Consider the following 23,654-nt stretch of genomic DNA (forward strand, 5'->3'; position numbering starts at 1 on the left):
AGTACGATTGAGCAGGTAGAACTGAATCGATTACACAGGCTCATGTTAGCGCAGCTGGGTCAAGATTATATCAACCAGAGAGTTGGTGTCAAAGCCACCCAATGCTCGCCTGTTTATACATTTATTGTTTTAAAAACACTAGTCTAATAATATTTTTTATAAAGCATTGCAGTGAAGTCTGATCCAAATAATTTTAAAGCAATATATGTATTTGTATGTTGTAATCAGTAAAAAAATAGTGTGGTTGATAAAAACATTAGAAAGGAAATAACTTGCACCAAAAACTTTAACATTTTCACGCTCATGCTGGGGGTAACGCTCTAGCTCTCTGTTCTTCGAACAGGCGAGCTAAAAAGTGGTAATATAAATAAAAATAACATTTTTTCAGGCTTCAGTGATCTAAATCCACACATATTTATGTTAAACAAGCTATATATTTATCTGCAGTGAGTATTTGGTGGAAAATACATCGTGAATTGTGAGGGTGGTCCCAGACTTCAGCTTTTGTGGATAGAAAGCAGCTTTTGAGCCAGGGATTGGATAAAAAATAAGCTACATACGAAAATAACCAGTAAAATAGATGATTGTGAAGAGTTCAAACAGAAGTTGAATGACTGCACTGCAAACCCATCGGCTTTTCTCAACCTGAAGATGAATGAATCCTCAGACTGAAACTCTGCGCACACACAGAGGTCCCGCGGAGACAACAAAATCGGCTTTAAATAAAATCCAGACCAACATGGACAAAATGAGAGCAAAAATTATTCCCAACCTGTGGATTTTTGATTATTGAAAGGAACTTCAGTGCAGGAGCAGGTCAATCGGCCCATCAAGCCTGCGCAATGAAAAAAAACCCCGTGGCTTCACTCTGACTTACTCGATTTTTGTTGCAAGCTCGTCTTATAGCCTGCACTGTTCCTCGCCCTTCTCTTGGCCTTCCCAGTTTCCCTCACCGTCGATCCACTGCCGTTGTAGCCATCATTGTTGTATGTACTTATGCCGCTCAGTTTGAGGTGACCCATCTGAACGTGCTTTTCCTTCCTTCCACTTGATTTGGAGAAGTGCATGAGGCTTCTTTGTATGGGCAAAGAATGCAAATATTTAGGTCTTCTAAGTAGCGATGTAAGTCTCCTGTGGCAGGACAATGCAAAAGTGCAATTTCTAATTTTAACAAGACCCTTTTATTAAAAACAAACAAAAAAAGGCCGGCAGGATTGCCTAGATAGAGGCGTGCGCACTCGTCTCTGAACCGTCTTGCCTGCGTTCTGATCTCGACGCAGTTCCTCCTGACGACTCCATCTTTGTCTATTTGGGGTTCCTCCTGATACTTCAGTGTTTTATTTGGTCAGTTACATGACTACAAACTGCCACCTTGGTGTTTTACATACATGTGCCATACTCCGGATGGACGTTAAACTGGGTGTCCCATCTGCTCGCATTAGCTGGTGGATGTTAAGGAGCCCACGGTCGGTGTCCTTCACAAAGAGTGAGTATCGCCGGCACCCTGAACAACTGATAGACAAGTGCACCATCTGTGGATAGGAGTACCCGATGCCAGACTGGTGACTCATCCAGGATTGTAACCCTAGCTAAAGAAACTGCTTTGGCAGAACCAATGCTCTGGATAGCGTATGGTACGTAAATGAATGAATGCATATTTTACAACAGCCATAAAGCAATCCACAATTGAGAATATTAAAAAAAAACTTCATTTTTGCATTTAAATTAAATGAGGAAAACTGAAATTAAAGGAACTTATCAAAAAGAAAACTCAGACATTATGAAGTGTATAGTAAATAAAAGGCTGGTTCATGCATTCATCATTACAATGGGCTCACTTCACATTCTAAAATGAAGCTAAAAGAGCATTGATAAATAATTTATAGAGCCAAGAAGGTTTATAATCATTCCAGCAGCTGTCCAACTGTAAAATTTCTCTGCGTACAGCAATGGGTTATCTGTTTAGACAATGCAACGATTGAAGAATGAACAGTAAACGACTCAAACAAGTAAAGTGACCGGTGTTATTCATTTACACAGTCACAGGGATTGTAATTTGATTGCCGTAGACTTGTATGTACAGGGTGAGTCACGAGTCCCAGGACACGGTTTTAGCTGCTTATACAAGATTTGTTTATACCATGTATACTTACACTGGTTTCTTTTTTTTTCTTCTTCAGATAATACAAATCTAATATATAAAGCTGAGTTTGTGTCTGTGGGTGGATGCGTGGGTGTATGGGTGTATCATCAGCGTGACCAATTCTTCAGGCCAAGCCTTCCCGCTCTTTTCCCTCCAGCCATCCAGAAATCATCGCCATCTTTTTCGCTTCACATAGCTCAGATTGCTTATCGGCCTCTGATGTACATTGGAAGACTGAACAACGCGTCTTCTATCATTAAATGAAGATACCGTTTTGAGGAAACAAAGGTACATTTTGATTACAACTCAAATGAGGGAATGTATGTTTTGTCCGCAGCGATTGCAGCAGCAGTCTAATGATGTAGAGGAAAGAAAATAGAGGTCTTTCATTAAAAAAAAACTTTAAGTTTTCGCCTGACTTTTCAAGGCTTATAAACAAACCGATGGACGTGGAATATTATGTGAAGTAAGTAAACATTGAAATTGGCTTGGTCGTGAAATACCTGCATCCGTAATTAATTAGTTGGGAGGCCGCCGGGCAAATTACCCAGATATTTATCATGAACATGTCCACTTTAAAGAAATTATGCACATGTACACTTTAAAGTTATATGAAATGTACACGTACACTTTCGTACACGGAACAACACCTCTGAGTTTATGTACATTTCAACACTGAACAAGGTATGTTTTCATTACAATGAAAATAGTCATGATTAACATTTGAAGTTTTTAATTTAAAAAACTGTCCTTTTATCAGCGTTTTGTATGTACTGTATGCTGTCAAGATGTTTCGGGGTGTGTTTAGTTACCAAGCAGCTAGCTAGCGCTTGCCAAGGCAGCCGTTCCTTATCAAGGGTTTTGAATGGAGTGCTTGCTCGAGTGCTTCAGCCACTTGGTGAGCACTCCACAAGAAACTTCAATCTGAACACACACAACTGCACTTGGTAACTAACAGAGGGAGGGAAGGGGTGGAGTGGGAGTCTGGAGGAACTTTGGTGGGAGGAGGAAAGGGTGGGGTGTGGGGAGGCAACCAGTGTGGCCTGTCAACGTCGGGTACCCCTGCGAGTAATACATAAAATCAAGATGGCAGACACCAGTCCGTTTACAGTGGAAGAAAGGCTGGTAGCAGCAGTGTGGTACCATAAGAGGAGAAACATAGACAGGATGATGAAACAGATGAAAGAAGACCTTGAGGAGCATTTTAGAAAGCCAGCACCATCAAAATCAAATCTTCAACTTTGGTGAAAAGGCCACTGTAAATGGACTGATGTCTGCCGTCTTAGTTTAATGTATTATTTGTATTATCTGAAAACAAACAAACAAGTAGAGGTACATTCCAAGTACACCGCTCCCATAGCAAATAAATAAATAAATCCTCCAGCGTGTGACATTGCCGGGGAGCCTTCAGTGACCGGAGATGTCGCTGTGCAGCACATGGAGACAAATGGAGTGCTTGCTTGAGTGCTTAAGCCACTTGGCGAGCGCTCTCCAAGAAACTTGGTAACTGAACACAAAGTGTACATGTGCATAACCAGATGAGAAAGAAAATATAGTCAAGAGAGGTGTACAAAAATTGATTGATTAATTGCATCATTAAAATAAATAAATAAATAATCGTAATACACTTTAATTTCTCAATCAATTGGCTAATCAATCCATCCATCCATTGGGACCATACTCTGTGCAGAGCATTGGTGCTGCTTAAGCAGTCTCCTTGGCTATTGGGCACAATCCTGGACGGGTCACCACTCCGACAAAGTATACCAGCATGCTAGCACTCATTTTGCCGACCTCGGAAGGACGACAGGCCGAGTTAACCCCACCTGGTATTAATTCAACAGCCAAGCAGGATTTGAACTCAGGATCCTCAGATCCCAAGCCCACCACCCTAACCATTAAGCCAACACCAGGCATAATTGGCGAACAGCATACCAAAACCACCACTATTTCATCTGAATCTGTTACTTTTTTAAAATTAAGTAATTCATCGAAAAATGAATAATAATTAATCCATTAATTGATTAATCAATAAACCAAAATTTCCTTTGTTAGCCAAATCACCTGTTCACTGCCGTGTCAAAATATCAGCTTCCTTGCTCAAATAGGTGCCTGAGATATTGCCCACATGAGAAAGAAAATAAATACGTAACGAATAAATCGATAATAATTAAGTAATTCATCAATTAATTGATTAATCAAAAAATAAAAATACTATTTTTGCCAAAGCACATCTCCACTTTTGTCCCTAAATTTCAGCTTCCAAGCTCAAAGGATGGCTGAGATATCGCCCGGACAAACAAGAAAGAAAGAAAAGAAAGCAAACGGAGTAAAAATCGAGGACATCCTTCAGCGTCCGGCGATGACATCATGCATTGCCTGGATACGGAATTGGGAAGGACCGGCGTCCAACAGTATAGATAGATGGTTTACAGAAATCTTGTATAAGCAGCTAAAACTGTGTCCTGCGACTTATGACTCACCCTATAGTTTTCATTTATTAGAGGGCAGTGAGTGTTGTGAATTGAGAAGAGCAGGCAGCTTCGTACCAGTTGGCCTGATGACCCAAGAATGGGATTTTCAGGAAGGATGACGACCATTGGTGTTTTAAGGAGGAGGTCTTCTTTCATGGAGTTGTTCAAAGTTTGCATCTTTGCACAAAGAGGTCAAGATTCTTTCTTCAACAATAGTTGAAACAATAAAATTGATCCATAAGGGAAGAATACCAACTTTTTGCTGGTAAAATGTCACTTCAGTTCAATTCGTTCTTCGGCAAAAGAAAATACTCGATGTTCGGTACTGGTACAATGGCCTTTTGGTGATGACACTGAAATGGTATTATCTATATTTTTAAGGCTTGTGGAGGAGGCTCTAAAGCTTGTGGAGTAGTTGTGACACAAATCACGCACATACATGAAACAACACCAGGCAACATTCACACAAACACAGCCACTGATATTGGGAAAAGTGACATCACTTCCCAGAGCACAGAGGAAGGATGCCAGGCTGAGTCAACCCACTAGTTAATTGACTAACATGAGAGGGGCTTGCGCTCAAGACCCTAAGATCTCAAGCCAGTCACCCAAAGCATGAAGCCAACACCAGGCATGGCATATTTATGACATCACTTTTCTCTCCACACTCATATCGGCAGGGCAATCAAGAAAGAATTTCCTTCTCGCCATGGATTCCAACCCACGGGGTTTTTTTTCCTGCTCTATCCTTTAAATGCTGAGTATCAAGCAATTAAGGAAGCAGGATGTACCACGTTTAAAGTCTTTGGTGTCAATGGTATGACTTGGCCAGGGTCAGATTCGAACAGCTGACCTCCCAGACTCAGAGCAGATGCTCTAACCATTACACCACCGAGTCTGGTTAATTGCGAGTATAAACTCCAGTTGAAGGCAACAGCATTTAAGGATTACAATTTTATTCTCCGGAACCACAGAGTCGTGTCAGATTTCCCATGATGCTAAAAAGTGTTGGTAAAACCCAGCATGCTCACTAACGACCTAATGTGCTGCCAGTCCAAATGTCATGATTGACTGTTAAACGCCCGTCATGCAATTTGGAAAGAGCTTGGCCGACTGACGGGACCAGATGGGGCAGGAAGATTATTCCCTCTCTGAGGATGAGTATTGGAATCCACCTGTAAAACGCAACACTGCCCCCATCGACCTCAACAAATAAAGAAAAACTGTCCATGTTATACTTGCAGTGAAATAATTTATGGTTATCAATATATAATATATTTTGTTCCCTCATCTTCCCACGAGTGAATACCCTGCCATAATAAATCATATATTTGGTGACTTTTTCCTTCCTTCTCCGCATGATTATTGAAGGCTAACTGTGGCATCAGTCGTTCGATTTGGCAACTGGCCCCCATCTTGTGCGGTTCTCGATCACATTTCTGGAACTTCTTTTGAGGAAATATTTCGGCTTTTGAATTGTGTAATGCAAAGTGCTTGAGATCTATACCAATTCAGCTCGCAATAGCAGTCAAACACAGACAGGGAATGTCCATCAACAAGGAAAGTAATTCTATGATGAAGTTGATAACAAAAGTTCACTGTTCTTTATGCTTGATCGCTTTCCCTTGACACGTGGGAGCACGTACAATGAGATAACTATTGTAAGATCCATCTGCTTCAACAAATATTAGCACACAGTGGGTTGGCTCAAGAAAGCTCTCGGTAGACTTCACATGCTGCCGAAGTCTTTGCATTTGTCTTCCCTAGCCAAGAGCACCAGGAAATTCACTGCTTCAAACTCAATGCCTAAACCAGCTTACAATTAATTCATTTCATTAATACTTGGATTAAAGTACTCATTTACTGATCAACTTGACATGTGTATATATATATATATATATATATATATATATATATATATATATATATATATATATATATATATATATATATATATATATATATATATATATATATATATATATATATATATATATATATACACATACATACATGACGTGAACAAATGCAAGGTTCTGCCATCTTTACTGTGATGGTGACCTTTGTAGTTAAATCATGAATTATTTAAATGTTCTATGTCTTCAGCAATGTAAAGCCATGGCTCGACTAGAAGTCACAGTATGACAGAACTCGTGTGTGTGTGTGTGTGTGTGTGTGTGTGTGTGTGTGTGTGTGTGTGTGTGTGTGTGTGTGTGTGTGTGTGTGTGTGTGTCGTTGGTTGTTATCTCCATATGTTGGTTTCAGAACGTGGAACGGAGCCATTCCATGTCTTGAAGTATCCACCTCCGTTTCAGTAAGGGATCATGATTCATGGACCAATTTTGTGAAGTTTTCTTGTTCTCAGAGTTTTGTTCCGAGGTGTGTGTGTGTGTGTGTGTGTGTGTGTGTGTGTGTGTGTGTGTGTGTGTGTGTGTGTGTGTGTTCGTGTGCATGCATTTCATCCATCCTCTGTTGCAGAATTTAGGAACTGCCAAAGATATTTTAGACTGGAGAGATCTGCTGGATGGTTCGCCCTTGTATTCTCATCAGAAGTCGTGGCAAAGATTTCACACCAGACTACTGGCACAAAAATGGTCTTGCGCTCATTATTAAAAGCATCCTGCAACGTATTGAATCAAAAAGTGAATGCCTGCAGATTCAACATCACTCCCCAAACACCCTAACCCATTCAAAGGGCAGACTCCTCTAAACACAACACATTACCCATGAAGTGCGAGGACAACAGTTTCAATTCAGGTGCTATTCCACTGGGAACTGAACTCAACAACTCAAAGCCAAATCTGCTACCTCGAAGCTATCCCGTAAGTCGTACCCACAAAGTACTCGACAACATCGCACACTCCGCTTTCGTTTTCCTTTTGTCAATTGTTTAATCCCATGCATTCAAAAAAATTTCAACCATTTCATTAAGTACATTTCAGTCTCTACAAGTCACCGTTAAGGCACAGTATACCAAAAGTACAATATGGGGCAAACACCATTAGAGCTGTTGTCAGGTTAATGTAAATAATAAATAATATATGTTCCCTTACAAGGAACTTCAATGCAGGATGGTTGCCAACATATGGTTGTTTGTCCATGCTGTGTCCTATTCAAATTCTAAGCGCCAAGCAAGGAAGCAGCACGTACCATGTTTAAAGTCTTTGGTAGACTCATCCGGGGTTCAAACCACCGACCTCCCTGACTCAGAGAGGAAGCTCAAACCATTGTTTCTCCAAGTTTGGTAATTCGATGTCGAGCGCTGGTGCGTTGCTTCGTCATAAAAATCAACATCGATTGCTAGCGATAATTAACAAATGTTCATCATGCAGAAACAAAGGCAAAACAGTCGCGCCAATAAATCCTGACAACTCTTCCAAATTGTTGCAATCGCTCACAGCCGAATCAAATAATGGATAACTTGATCTTTGTTTCAAAAACAGGTGAAAAAATTAATTTCTGAATTATAAATTTTTGTTCGATCATTCCCTCGGCTGCATATTTCGCCGATGTGGTATCGCTCAGCGACGTCAGATCTCACGAGGTACCGGCAAGGCTCGTGCCACTCTGATGGCGCATCGAGTTGGCTGCCTTGCCTGCATTATGGAATTTAACGATGACAACCCTTTAATACCTCATTAGAGCCATTTCGGCCTATGATCCCCCCGGTGGACCTGTCTGGTTCTGTCGACTGGTCGAGCAATCTCTGAACAATACATCGATTGTATATATTTGATGCACATTTCCTGCTAAGCATACACGGTTCACACTTTTGCTTTAATTATTTGCAATCACACTTTGCATGGCCATGGTTTGTTCGAGAAGATAAAACGAAAATGAGCATAGACAAAACACTTAGAAAACGCCGTACCTACCTCAGTCTGAACCATGTTGATACGCTGCAAACGCAGCTCCCGGATGCAGTTGTACACATCTACGACTCCCTCGTGCTCGGCCATCTCCAGCATGATGTCAATGACGATGAAACAACCGGTGCGACCAGCCCCAGCACTGCTTGCACGTTACAGCAAATGGAAGTCAATGGCAGCTTTTATAATATCTTCCATAAAGTTATATGATTGTGTCGCCTGCTTCAAAGATGGAAAGGCAGTATATATCCATATATTATGTCTTCCGACAATAAATCAAGGTTTGTCGAGGAACTTGCTCATATATTGCGTGCACGAGAAGGACTGCACTTTTACATGAAAATAATAATAATACCATTCCTTTCACACCGTAAAGTCACACAAGGTTGCCGAGGCAGTTTCACTGGCAAGGAGTACAGTCCTGGATGGGTCGCCACTCCGATGCAGGTTACCCCGAATGGTTATTACCCCAGTACACCGGTACCCATTTCGCCGACCTCAGAAGGATGACAGGATGAGTGAACCCCACCTAGTGTTAATTCAACGACCAACAGGAGCTCAAATTCAGGACCCTTAGGTCTCAAGCCAGCCACCTTAACCAACCGCTAAGCCAACCCCAGGCTACTTTTATATGTAGTACAAGGAAATCAGTAGACAATGGAAAATTCAACACGGAGCATGGGATTTGAACCCAGGTGTGTGGCCAAATGGGACGACAAAGCACCGCGGCCTAGTTTTACAAAGTCACGGAGTAAAAAAAAAGTCATCCTAATAGAAGCAAATGTATTCCCAGCAGTAAAAGAAAAATACAAGTTTCTTCCAAGAACATGGATGTAGAAAGAATTAGTGTGGATAGCCAGTTTCATGCTGATCCAATACATGCTGTGTGTGTACAAAGAAGCAGCCATAATCACCAGGCATAACACAGCATGGTTAGCTGCAAAAATCGTTCCTGCCATTAGGCCAGGATTAAGCATAAGGTATCACAATGTTTCCCACTTTGTAGGCGACGATGTAATCTCCAAGAAAGAAGCTAACCAGGTAGAAACAGATTGGCCTGATAGCGTTCCCATCTGAACCCCTTGCTCGTGATGTGAGGAACCCACATTCAAATCTCAGAACCCAGGTTCAAATACCATCCCCCATATGTGTTTGTCCATTGTCTCCTAATGTCCTTGTAATTCATGTGAAAGTACAGTGATGTCTAGTAAGGTGATTGTCCGACACGTGCTTTGTGTCGAAACTCCACTGTGAGCTTTAGTTCAACGTAAGAATGAGTAAAAACGACATCCAAGGTGACGCAGTGAAAATTAAATGAAACTATTATTTGGGCCAAAGTTTCTTACCTGCAGTGAACGACCACAGGACCAGCGTCAGTGGGATTGAGGGTCTTCACACGGTGGATAAAGGCCAAGAGACCCGTGCTGTGATATGGCACACCATGATCGGGCCAGCCTGTGAAATGCAGCTGTCGTACTTCATGAATTTCAAAGCAACCCTTCTGTGAACACGAAAGATGGCATCCTGGTGTCAGGCATCCAATGACCAAGGAGAATAATGGGAATTGCATACATCAAAACAGAGATCATGGACATGGAGAGGCAACCTTTCCCTGGACAATATATCAAGCAGTATCTAATTCCGTTGCTTCCAAACAGAAGGACCACAGTCTATGATCACTCACAACCTACAGCTTTAAGTTCCATGAAGACACGAGATATATTTTTCATGAGGTAGTACCGGTAATGTTAATTCTTACCATATTTAAGTATCACAGAACAAACTATCCCACCATATTTCTCAGCCACACGATGACACCACTACAAAGATCTTAGTTCGGTTAAACTGGCTTTCATCGGTTTGTTCAACACTCGTTACCTAACGCACACTGCAGCAGTTTGAATGTGAAACGGTAGTGTGAAAGATATGGGGTTGCACGCAGGCCAAAGCAAACAATCTCTCACCTGCTTGACGGAGAATGTGCGGATCACGTATTCGGCCAGCAGTTCAGTGTGCGTGAGCGTGACGGTAATGTCTCCATAGACGCTCACATCTTCGGGCCAGTACTTAAAGCATTTGACCTGGAAGGACAATATTGGCTTAATAGCACCACATTGATTGGCAGTGTAATAATGTAACTGGTTAAGCACTCTTGGCATTTGGCAGCGATTGAAACATGGTGCATGAGGCGAAATACACGGCTGTAATGTGCAACGTGCTTGGCTTTGCAAACGTCTTCGTGCTTGGCTGTAAGTGTGAGGCTGCGTGCAACGAAGGGCCTCCCCTTTGGTCATAGTACAGAGACTGTTATGTCCAAAGATTGACCTTCTGCCCCACACTCCATTAAGTCCTGACACTTGACGGGCAATGTCGCTGCGCCTCTGGTTTGAGAGTATACCTCCTGGAGTGGTAGACAACTTGGAGTTCATAAAATCACAAAGTTTACTCAGTTTTGCAATTTGGGAGTGTTTTCAGAATAAAGTAGGACACTCGGTAGAGCGCATACCTCCGCCACGTAATGCCGGATCCACGAGAAAATATCGGGCCCATTACATTTTTGAAATATCATGCTACACAGCACTATATTGTTTTTGGCCCGATCTCTCAATGGTGAATAATCACTTGGAAAATTAAATAATTCTCGTAGCCAGATCCGGATTCAGATATTCACCAAAATCGAATTAATTCGTCCTTGCCATACACCCAACCTGTCCACCAAGTTTCGTCCGGATCCGTCAAAAACTTTTTGAGATATCGTGCTATATATCGTTTTTGGCCCTATCTCTCAATGGTGAAGAATCACTTTAAAAATTCTAGTTGTCGGATTCAGATCCAGATCTTCACCAAAATCCAATCGGTTCATCCTTGTCACACACCAAACCTGTGCACAAAATTAAATCCGGATCCGTCCATAACTTTTTGAGATATCTTGTACACAAACAAACAGACAAGCAAATGAAATTGCTCGTTGAGCAAAGAATTGCCGGAATAACTTTGTCATATCTCCATGATATCTGAAAAAACAAAAACCTGGAAATCAATTTGGTTCTTATAAGTCAATAGTGCCACTGTTTAATGAGTTATAGCACTTAGTTCGGTCATGATCGTAACTTGGAAGTCAATCGGACTTGAAATGGCGTTTTTATCGCAATTTGAAAGTTTTGACCCGACCCCCCTGACATTCGACCCCGACCGCTAAGAAGGGTGTTTGTGTGACACCCCAATGAGACATATGGTTGGATGCAGAATTGGAAGATGCACATTTTGGATTTGGTTTGAAGTCGATACGACCATTTTAGCGGACGTTATTGTGAAAATAAGAATTTTGGTTTTTCCGGTGACCTTGACCTTGACCTTTGACCTAGATTCACCAAAAACGACAAGTGTCTAAGTTGGACCATGGCCAACGTCTGTACCCAGTTTGGTCATGATCGCTGAAATGGTGTGGCTGCTACAGGGTAAACAAACAAACAAACAAACAAACAGACAAACAAACAGACAAACAAACAGACAAGCCGGTAGGCGGCGATGGGTCGCCGAGCATGGAAACTATAAGATATAGAGCAAAATGGATGTCATATAGCGGATAGGGAATCACCTTAAGATTATGCATATCAAATCTCATCCAGTTCCATCTACTGATAACTACTCGGTATCCATTTGAATGAAAAGTACCAAAAATGCGGTTTGATATCGGAAATCCCCAAAGTTCGAGGGGGGTGCTGTGGGTGAACAAAGACCTAAATCGAAAATCCGGCTCGATCGTTTGTGCACAATGTATTCCAGACGATTAGTGTGAATTTTCATGACCATCCGACCATAACCCTAGGAGGAGTAGCATTTGGCGCAAAGGCACCTCCAGCTCTCGCATATTATCGATGTTTGCACTAATTGACCTTTGACCCCTGACCTAAGCAAAATCGGTCAATATGTCCTGAGGCAAAGTTGTAGTACTCATTGAGTACCATGAACCTGCAAAGTTTCATTCGTATCGATGCACTCACCTGGTCGCTAGGGGCCTTCAATTTTCGCCAATTTGCGCGCATACCCTAATTGTAGGGGGCGCTGCGGGTAAAGTATTCCATATATCATAAAAACTGGAATATATTTGATAGAGCATCACCTGTATATCATTCCTGCCAAATTTCATAACCCTACGTGGGATAATGGCTTTTGGAATCGATTTCGCGTGAACGGTACCGATTTTGAAGGTTTTTCGGTTGTTGCTAGGGAACCAAAGCGTCCCTCGCAACCATCACAATTTCCGAAGCACTAGGTCATAAGATGTACCTACCACCCGAGTTTGGTCCAAATCCGCCAACGTTTACTACCAATTATGCTGATGACAAACGAACAAACATCCAAACAAAAAGACAGAATTACTGACAATAAGGGTCACCTATTTCGGCGACCCAACATAATTACTGACAATAAGGCTCACCTATTTCGGCGACCCAACAGACAGACACAGAATGACACACACAACCGACCAACATAATTGCCGAAATCCTCTGATTCCGGCAATTAACAAACAAACAGACAGAAAGGGGTGAAAACATAACCTTCACCTTCGGTGGCCGAGGTAAAGATACAGTGAAATCTGTTATGCTCATTTTAAATTTGCACAGAAGTCAAAAAGTTTATTCCTGTGAGTATGAGCTGCCCTGCATAGTTGTTGTAACAGAACGAGGTATAATGAGGTTATGCACATAATGTTCCGTGGTGTTACCTCCACCACAGAAAGTGGATGGAGGTTATGTTTTCACCCCTGTATGTTTGTTTGTCTGTGAGCATGATATCTCAAAAAGTTATAGACGGATTCGGATAAAATTGGTGGACAGGTTGGGTGTGTGACCACGAGGAATTGATCAGATTTTGGTGAAAATCCAAAGACTAGAAATTATCAAAGTGATTCTTCACCATTGAGAAATAGGGCGAAAAACAATACGTAGCATGATCACTCACAAAGTTGTAGATGATTGCAACAAAACTTGTTGGATTCGTTGGGTAGGTGATAGGAACAAGCCGATTCGAATTTGGTTAAGGTCCGGATGCAAATGCAGCCTATCAATGCGATACTAAACATACACGGTAAAGCCTGGCAGAGATATCTACGCTGTCGAGTGCTGTTCTCGTTCAATGAATGTAGTACAATGCTATTTAATTACATTTCTTCGTTGTTAAATGAATGCATCACAAAGTTTTTGGAAAAAAAATCGTTTCCATGACAAACAAGAACAATTCACAGGCGAAAAGGCCTTTTCCTTAGCTCAATGGAGTATCGCTCACTCCGAAAGGCTGGCACTCCAGCATCACAACTTGATTCTATTGAATCTCCTGCGACAAAGCCAAAGCAGAAGGCCGATTGCGCTAACATCGCAGGCAGGTTGGTGGCCCCTCTGTCTTTTACCATCCCTCCTCTGGTCTTACTCCTTATGCTATGACAGCCCTCCGACCCTCCTCAGCTCCACCAGGATGCATGCGATTTTCCATGAAGTATTGCCGCCCTCTCCATGAAACTCCCAAAATCCAGACACACCCCCACCTCTAATTCTTTGTTCCTATTTTTGAACCGTCTTCTGGAGACTATTCACTCCCACCACTCTTCTCTCGACGATTTGAGCAGGTGTTACACCAGCATCTCATGTCAACCCCTATCCATACTCAATTTCTTTTCTACCACCCTCATTAACACAATCCCCTTACTTGTCAGGTATAATCCCTTCCTCAATCCTCGCTCTCTTGCTTGTGTCCACCCGCTGCCCCCACGGTGAGTACGCTACCTTTGTGCCGTACGTATCCTCACTCTTCCATGAGCATAGATTTTATATACAAAATATTTTATTCAGTTACAAGTTGTTAAAACAAAGTGATACAACATTATTAAATGAATGTTCCTTGTTAAATGTTATCAGAATGATAACTGACTACCCGAAGGCACACCCTTCATTATATTAGTGTTGACTTTGCGGCAACATCCTTTGACCGACTGTTTCCAAGTAAACAAGGGGCCGTCTATTCATTATGGATTCAATCACGGCGGTATTTGCGACTCGCTCACCCACATTCCATATACGCCACATCCTTTCTCATATATCCTTCCAATATCCTTTCATTCCTTCTGTTTCTTCCTTTTCTCGATTTCAACTTTCTTAATATTTCGATGCAATTGAATCCTGATCCTTATCGTCATCCTTCCCCCACATCCCTGATTTGGCCAAGTCTCCCTTTTATTTTGTCCGTCAACCCTGCTTTTGCTGATTTCTCCCACCCCCTTTCTTTCTACTCTTCCTTTTGTTCCGTTATAACCTGATCCGATATATATATTCTATCTCCTCCACAAGCCTCGACTTTATATACAACACAAAAATATATCCACCCCTCGAGAAAGTACACATAATAAATAGATGCCCCCTAAATAACTGATATGATCATCTGTCAGAGCTACATCACCAAAGCCTCATGGGTTTGCAAGGTGGAATTGCCCATTTGGCCAGGGCACTATCCATTTCATGAAATGTAGCATTTAAATCCACATTGCAGATAGCTGCTTTCATGTCTCCTCCGTCCAAAAGCACAGGGCGTGTTCGTCCGTCCCTGCAGGATCTGATGAACAATGCAGTTCCCCTTCCAGAGTATGATTCATGCAGAAATCAAATTTATAACCAGGCAGTTAAGAGGACATCTTGCTAACAACTGATATTATCATATCACTGGTGTTGCAGGGAAACACATACACCACACATTATAGGGATCATTTCACAGATAAGATCGGCACTCCACACTCGCCTCGAAGATGTCTAGCCTGGGTTTGAATCCTGACCCGGCTATAAACTCCCATCCCGGTGTTTCACAAGCAGGGTGATTTATCAATGGGTGTACCGTCCCTCGGACTGACATTAAACTGGGTGTCCTGTCTGCCGGAAGTAGTTGCTGGACGTTAAAGAATCCCTTGGTGTCCTTCGTGAAAAGTAGGTGAGCTATCTCCGGCACCATGAACAAATTCCAAATTCCTGACCTGGCTTCCTGAACCGGAGTGGCGACCCGACCAGGATTGTAGCCTCGTAACTGCTTCAGCACCAAGCCTGGCGTTGGCTTAGCGGTTAGGGTGATGGCTTGGGACCCTTGGGTCCTGAGTTTGAGCCCTTTTTCTCCCGCTGAATTAACACCAGGGGTTGACATCCTGTCATCTTTCCGAGGTCGGCGAAATGAGCACCAATGTACTGGTAATCGGGGCACTGCATCAGCTGCATAGCCACGCCCCTAACTAATGATGCAACCAGCAGCCGAAAAGGCCGCACACAAAGGGAACTGCTTCAGCAGGACCAAAGCTATGCATATTATATTGCATATGATAATAATGATGATAACGATGATGCCGAGGCATTCTAAATACACCATGTTTGCTGTGGCAACAATTTTTCCAAGATAGCCATCAAGCATGTTTCCTGGTATGAGGTCAAGGGCAACAATAATGCAAACAATAGATTTCATTGAAACCAATGCCAAAGAGTACACCAATGACCTAAAAATAACCATAGATGTCCTACATACACAACATTGACATATATATATATATATATATATATATATATATATATATATATATATATATTATATATATAATCCTCTTGAGGTATCAAAACCTAGGTTCTCATGCATTGCAATTTTATTACAAGCATTTAAAATGTTCTGCAAGGTATACTTTTTTTCAGAAACTGTTTTGTTACGGTTCCATCTAATCCAATGGTGGTAGGCATAAAGAAAGCTTTTAAACTGGTGCAAGGTGGTGACAGGGTCAGCTCAACAAATGACACGCCACCTTCGGACTGGGCCAAGTGCTTCTTCTGTCAAGAAGACACCAGAGAAAAACTCACGTGCCTTGGGTTTCAAAGAGCTGGGTACAAGTCCATCGCTGAAACGTTAACAGCATTCACTGACCTTGGTTCCTTGCTGGCAAAGTTGAAGCTGAGTCATGTAGACGATGGCGACGGATGGGAGCAAGCTTTCTTATGGAGGAGAGCAAAACTCCGCAAAACTTGCGGTCTATATTTCAACACAAATTAACTTAAAACATGCAGACAAGTGGTAAAAGTGTGTCCATGATGAAAGTGCTTCTTTTGATGTGGAAGAAAGATTCACAAGTCAGAAGGTGTTGCAGAATGATGACGCCGTTGATACGTCTCTTTTGGAACAAGCCTGCAACCAGTGGAAAACCTTTTTGTGGAGTCTGAACGTTTCACCTTGACACTCGTGTTAGACAGTGCACCATTCAATCTACGGGATGAACATCTGTCAGCAAATCTCAGTGAAGGAAACTCTATCACAATGGAGGCAAAATACCACATCCGATGGCTGGTGTCGTTGTACAAGAGAGACAGAGACAGAGCCAAAACATCACAAGATGACAGTAGCACAAACACTGCCCACAGCATTGCATTCACTGAACTAATGTCGTACATATAAGCTGTTCATGAGGATGAAGATGTTACCCCTGCTTATCAACTATCTGAATTGAAGAAACTTTACACGTATATAATTGACAAGATTGGAGATGACGCCTGCAGTTTACTCAGCTAGATTTCAAAACAAAGTTTTTAGCTACTTTCCTGAGCTCGAAGGACGCAGTAAGGATCGCGACAAGCTACTCGTGGCTGAATGCCAGAAGATCTTTTAGAAAAGTGTACCAGATGATAGAGAAGTTGTGATGCTCACCCTGGTGCAAATATTGTATGCAGACATGTTGAGATTGGAAGTTAACGGTTACCTTTCAACGGGACATTAAAATTAAACAGGCTATCAAAAAACAGTCTGTCACTCACTCCCTGGTGATTTTCATCACCATGATCTTGTTTGGGACAAACATCCCCCCCCCCACCCCAAAAAGACAAAATAATAATAAAATCAAGCAAAGTACTTGGTGCAGAAAACTTGTTGCTGTCGCATTTGCTGACAAAATGTAAAAGCTGCGTGTGGTGCTGCCAAGCATACTTGGACACCAGACACACAAAGCAGTGGGAGACACCACTGCATGTTTTCCTTAATGATTTGGGACACTCAAAGACAAGATCAAACTAGAGAGAAGTCAATGGCGCATCATCGCAAATGCCCACGCTTCCCATCTTAAGCAAAGTTGAAAGATGGCATAAAGTTCCAACAGGAATCAAATTTTGAGTTAATTTTTTTTGTCCGTTTTGACACCTGTGACCCGAGGTCACCACCACCTGGGGCATGAACCGGGAGTCAAACCCACAAAATCGCTAAATATTTCATGTGTCCCCCCAATGCTGATTACATATAGAAAGTTTCGTTAAAAAATGTTTAAAAATGTGACGGTGATTGCATTTTTCGGGATTTCATCTTTTGACCTCGTCCCCAGGAGGCAGGGCCAAAAACGATACTGTGTTTTGCACATTCTATCCATGTGGTCATCATTAGAGCAAGGGGTTTCTCGGAGGTCATTTGACCCAACATTATGAAGAACTGTAAGAGGGCGGAGGGGATCAGTAAAATTGCCAAGAGACACATTAAGTAATATGTGGACGGCTCCTACAGTGCTGAAGAACACATATCCATGCTGGAGTTTTGAATCCTTGTTCATCCACAACAGGAGAGAAAGGTAATAATATCCTGATGTCGTGTATACGATGGTTAAGTCCCAATAACAAAAAAAATCCTCTGCAGCTCCAAGGATTCTTCCAAGTCAAAGTAAAAAAAACATTGGAAGGGACAACTCAATTTTTGAAATATAGACTTTTTACAGATACAAGTTTGCCCATACTTCGAGTTTGGAAGACTATTAGAAGAGAAGCGAGAGTGCTTTGACATACAATTTAGCTGAAGACCTAGTTATGGCCTTGTAATGGTGTTGTCATGGTTAACAGGTCATCATGAGGGAAGAAAACCACTCTTTCGTCTTTGTTCGTGCAATGCGTTAAAGCCAATACTGAACGACTTAAATTGGATTAACACAAAAACAAACAAACAAAGAAAAATATTCTGGTTATTTGAGTCATAAGGACAAAGCTACAAGCCCCTCATTCAATTATCCAATTATAAAATTCGTTCCTTTGTCCAATTATATCAGAACATACACGTAGCAAGGAAGCAGCTCTGCATTGACAGAAAAAAAAGTTCAACAGTGGAGTAAAACCGAAACATTTTCCAGGAATGACAAAAGATCCCCATGGGACATTACATCAGCAACTGCAAAAATAAAGAGGCTTGATTGCCTGGAGAGGTAGCGTGTTGACTCTTGACTCGTCTTGTTCTGAGTTTGATTCCTGACAAAGCAGGTCTGGCATCAGCAGAGTCATTGGAATGAATTACCTTGATGGGAAACTGTTTTGAGATGTTGAACAATACGTCCAATCTTACAATGAATGATATGCATAGAAGAAACTGTTTCAATGCAGGAAGAGGCCATTAGGCCCATCATGTCTGTGCCATTGTTGCCAACCTATGGTTGTTGGTCCCTGCTCTATTCCTTTGAAAGACTGAGCAATAAGCAAGGAAGCAGCAAGTACCATTTTTAAGTCCTTGGTATGATTCAGCAGGGGTTCAAACGACCGACGTGCCACACTCCCTTATCAAGTCAGGGAGTCGAGGTAGCGTGTCCCTTGTCAAGTCAGTATTTCCTTCAGCTTACTCATATTGTGAATGTACATGTTTTCCTTCGAGATGTCATGTGACATGGTAATAGTACATTGGCTCTGTTCACATTTAATAAGCTGATATATATATATATATATATATATATATATATATATATATATATATATATATATATATATATATATATATATATATATATATATATATATATATATATATATATATAACCAAGGACAGGCCTCTCAATCATTTCATTCACGATGGTGATGAGTAATTAATTGGCTGCGATATTTTATTTTCTTACACCAGTTTATCATTGTTTCTCTCTTGTATGTGCCCTGCCCATAAAAGGTTATTAAAAATAATTCTGTTACATTGCAACATAAATGATGATTTCGAAGATAACGTTTGCCTGTTGGGCATTTCCATCGGAGAATTTAGCTCATGATGATTTTTTTCCAGATTCAAATCTTACATTGCAGGACACGGATTTGATTTGCTCATTGTCTCCAAATGTCCTTGTCATATGTGCAAGGTATGCCCAAGCTCTTCCATGAGCCTCAGACAATGCAGAAAACAAATCAGCACAATTGACTATTTTTGACATAACAAACACATGACTTATAGTCGTGAGATCCGGGACCAAGTGATGGAATAAGTTATGGGAAGCATATCCGGGAAACATGCCACCAGTGAAGGGAAAAGCTGCCGATTTATCTCGCTAATTGACAGCAATTGTACAATTGGAGTATCAAAGTAACAGACATTCCGTCCAGTTTGGGACAGAGAAAGAGGGTTTTGATGGGGGAGAAGGCCTCGGTCTTCTAGGCCCTATAGAAGATAAACAAAACCAACAGAAAGGCGCGTAAGCTGTCCTCGCAATCTCTGTCGTTCAAAGTTGGTGTTATTCCATAGGAATAAATGAATTATCTGTTTGATTAAGTTCACAGCTGATCGTCTTTATGGTAATAAGGTGATGCCTATTCCAATACCTCACGTTATATAAAACGAGACATCTAATAGACCGTTCATCATAAGATACCAGTCAAAAGGACTCATAAGCTATCTTTCTTCATTGTTTGAGCTGTGCTAAAACTATATATATATATATATATATATATATATATATATATATATATATATATATATATATATATATATATATATATATATATATATATATTCCAAGAATTACCTGAAGTGGAATAATATTTATTTATTTATCATCTCGTACGAGCAGGGGTATCCAGGATTGCCCAATTCTGTTCTAATCCTGTTAGCGTTTTGAAGAAATTAAATTTTGTTTTTTTTTCTATTTTTTTTTGTGGGGGCCTAAAACACTTACCTACACCCACGAAGGAATGGGGTCAGGGATAATTTAATATTACCTTTCACATTGCGACAAAGGCTTCGGCACTATACAACAATAAAAAAAAAATCCAAGGTTTTTTTTCAAAATTTGCAAAAAGTGTTTTTTTTTTGGCCTAAAACACTCCCCAGCACTAACTGATGAACATCTGAAGGTTTTACAAAGATATGTTTGGCCATCTGCGAGAAAAATGGTGACACACAGACAGTCAGATCCGAACAGCTATAATCCCTCACAATGGACGAACGTTTATGTGGTTGTAAAAAGTAGTTGCATTTTTAAAATCTATGTGATGTAGTTTTTTTTATCTATGTAATGTCAGACAAAATAGTCCATCACATCGCATCATAAACAAGGTAGACTGTACAAGATGCGGTGTGGTCATCATCTGAAAACGACTGCAGTGAAGAGGAAGAGAAAGACTGTATTGACTCAGACAATTCGACAAATATGAAAAAAGGCGAACAAAAAGATTTGCCACAAAGACTTTAAAACAAAGAATAACTAGTTGGATGAGCAGTTTCTGGAGAGTGAGGAAGATCAGAAAGGGCAGAAGGAAGAAGACCAGATGAGAAGTAGGTACTGGGCCACAAAGTCACGAACCCTTTGACAGCATGTATAACAGAAGCCGTCCCTGAGATGCAGCCTCCTGCTGAGAGATACGAGTTATTTTCAGAGCAATACCTTCCAAAGTCTCCATGGATGGAAGATGAGATTCACAAATGCCAGCCCACAGAGGAAAGCTGAATTCCATGGCATTGTGGACAAATGCCTTGATCATGGAAAAGGACTGATGGCATCCAAGAAAGAGACTTAACTCTGCAAATAATTTCAAGCTGGTGCTCCACCTTGGAGGTCAGTTTGGGAATGTAACTGACCCTTGAAAGGTTAAGGCAGATTGTAATCTCAAGGAGTTCCAAAGACTGAACTTTTGACTTAAGTGAATCGCAAAGTTTATTGAAGGATTAGCCAAGTGTTCTTAGTGTAGTAACAGAGTCTGAATATGAGACTGGATGAAGCTTCAATAAATGCCAAGGAAGCTCTGCTCCTGCGGTATTACATTTTGGAGAGTAAGTTCCAGTGATTAATCTGTATAAGGAAGACAGTGAGGGGATTGGTTTTACTCTAGTGTGTACAAGGTGTGTAGAAGGGGGGAGGGACGGTCAAAATTTTGGTGTAAAATAAAGAGATGACCCTTTAACACATACGCACACGATTCAACTTTGAAACAAGTCTCTCTCACTGAAGTTATAAACTGGGTTTTTTGGCAACAGCATTGGCCCGACAAATTCTTGCAAAGTATACGATGAAATAATTTATGTTCATGCGATTTCAGATATGATATAAAGCTTTATGATCACTTCGAGATTCTCCAGATAAGGTGGCAAGACGTAAATACGAGCAGCGGATTTAATCCTGAAGTTTCATCATGGTGCAATAAAATAAAGACTGTAAAATGTGGATTTGAAAAGTTCAAAATAGTCCGTCACATTGAAATATTCAGTTTTCTGCGTGTTCAAGCACGATGAACAAATTCTGTGACAGAACCAATTAGTATATCGAAGAGAGACAGAGAATGTGGCCATGCATGCCATAGCGGCAGACAAATGTAAAGATCCTTTCAAAATGCCGAAGCAAGTTTATCATTTGATTTGACTCCAGTTTGAAATGAAATATTTAATTAAAAAAATAACCTTCAAGATGCCGTTACACAATCCCTCAGCAGTGATTTTTGAATCATATCATGCTCTGCAATATGCATCATACAATGGAGAATTTTGCACCATGCCCTCTTCGACCTCTCATACCGATGACTCTATCTCAACCCCTCCACCAGAATCTTAATCGTCCTTTCCAATCATATCAGCTCACACTTCTCAACGCCTCGACTTCAAACTTCCATGATCTCTGTGCAAACCAAATTTTAAACAGACTATGCAGGACATGGAACGTAACCTTTAGTTTTGTCACATATCTACAAGGGTCTTTTGAGGTTGTGACGATCACTTATTACAGAAAAAAAAACATTAAAATGCTAAATTCTTTTTTTTCAATTATATTGTCTCGCCTAAGCAGGTTGTACAGGAATTGTCACGAGTGCTGGTAGAAACATTCTGGGTAAAACCAAGATGGCAGCCAAAATAGTCATGTGAGCTGTGGTCCAGCGGTGTAATTACTCAGTTTTTTTTTGTAAAGGAGAGCATCAAAACAGCTGAATTCATAAAAGCTACACTTCAACCTTGAATTACTTTGGAGTGTTTGAAAAACTCTATTACAATACTGAGTGCATTTGTCAGAAATCCCAATTATTTGGCACTCTATTCCTGTTACATCTAATGCATGTTCCATATTCAAATCATTATTTCCAGTATCCAAAATCTTACTTTTATCAAGCAACTTAATTCATCAATTCTACCAAAATTTCCAGGTTAAAAAAAAAAAAAAACTTTCCCAATTTTTACTTCCACCACTGAAGGTGAAGGAGGTTATGTTTTCACACCTGCCTGCTTGTCTGTCTGTGAGCAGGATATCCCAAAAGGCAGTGGGAAGATTCAGATGAAATTTGGTGGACAGGTTGGGTGCGCAAGAAGGACGAATTGATTCGATTTTGCTGAAGATCCCGATCCGGATCCGAGTACGAGAATTTGTTAAGTGATTCTTCACCATTGAGAGAAAGGGCCAAAAAACGATATATATATATATATATATATATATATATATATATATATATATATATATATATATATATATATATATATATATATATATATATATACACACATCATGATATCTCAAAAAGTTGTGGATGGATTCGGATGAAACTTGGTGGGCAGGTGGGTGTGTGACAAGGCCGAATTGATTCGATTTTCGTGACAATCTGCATCCGGATATGAGAATTTTACATTTTTTAAGCGATTCTTCACCATTGGGAGATAGGACCAAAATGATATACACATGGTATTTCAAAAAGTTGTGGACGGATTATGACAAAACTCGGTGAATGAGTTGGGTAAGTGACAAGAAGAAGCAGATTCGGTTTTGGTGAAGGTCCGGATCCAGATCCAGCCTCTCAGTGGGATATAAAATGTGAACTGTTCAGCCTGGCGGGGGTATGCGCTCTACCGAGTGCCGTTTTCGTCGGTGCTGTTCTTTTTTTGCTTATATTTTTTGGATCACCAGCAAAC

The 23,654-nt window shown here is 40.9% G+C and overlaps 1 protein-coding gene across 1 annotated transcript in view; it reads right to left on the reverse strand.

The window, feature by feature from the left end:
* Positions 1 to 23,654, reverse strand: part of LOC147017488 (receptor-type tyrosine-protein phosphatase mu-like) — a 513,419-nt gene that overhangs the window by 86,920 nt on the left and 402,845 nt on the right. The window contains exons 23-25 of the mRNA XM_085847977.1: positions 10,451 to 10,567; positions 9,833 to 9,987; positions 8,493 to 8,628 (exon numbers count right to left, since the gene is read on the reverse strand). Coding sequence (XP_085704103.1) covers positions 8,493 to 8,628; positions 9,833 to 9,987; positions 10,451 to 10,567 — 408 coding nt within the window. The remainder of the gene's footprint in view (positions 1 to 8,492; positions 8,629 to 9,832; positions 9,988 to 10,450; positions 10,568 to 23,654) is intronic.

This window comes from Eptatretus burgeri, chromosome 11 (assembly GCF_056783735.1).
Source record: "Eptatretus burgeri isolate ZD-2024b chromosome 11, Ebu_testis_v1, whole genome shotgun sequence".
NCBI classification, from domain to species: Eukaryota; Metazoa; Chordata; class Myxini; order Myxiniformes; family Myxinidae; genus Eptatretus; species Eptatretus burgeri.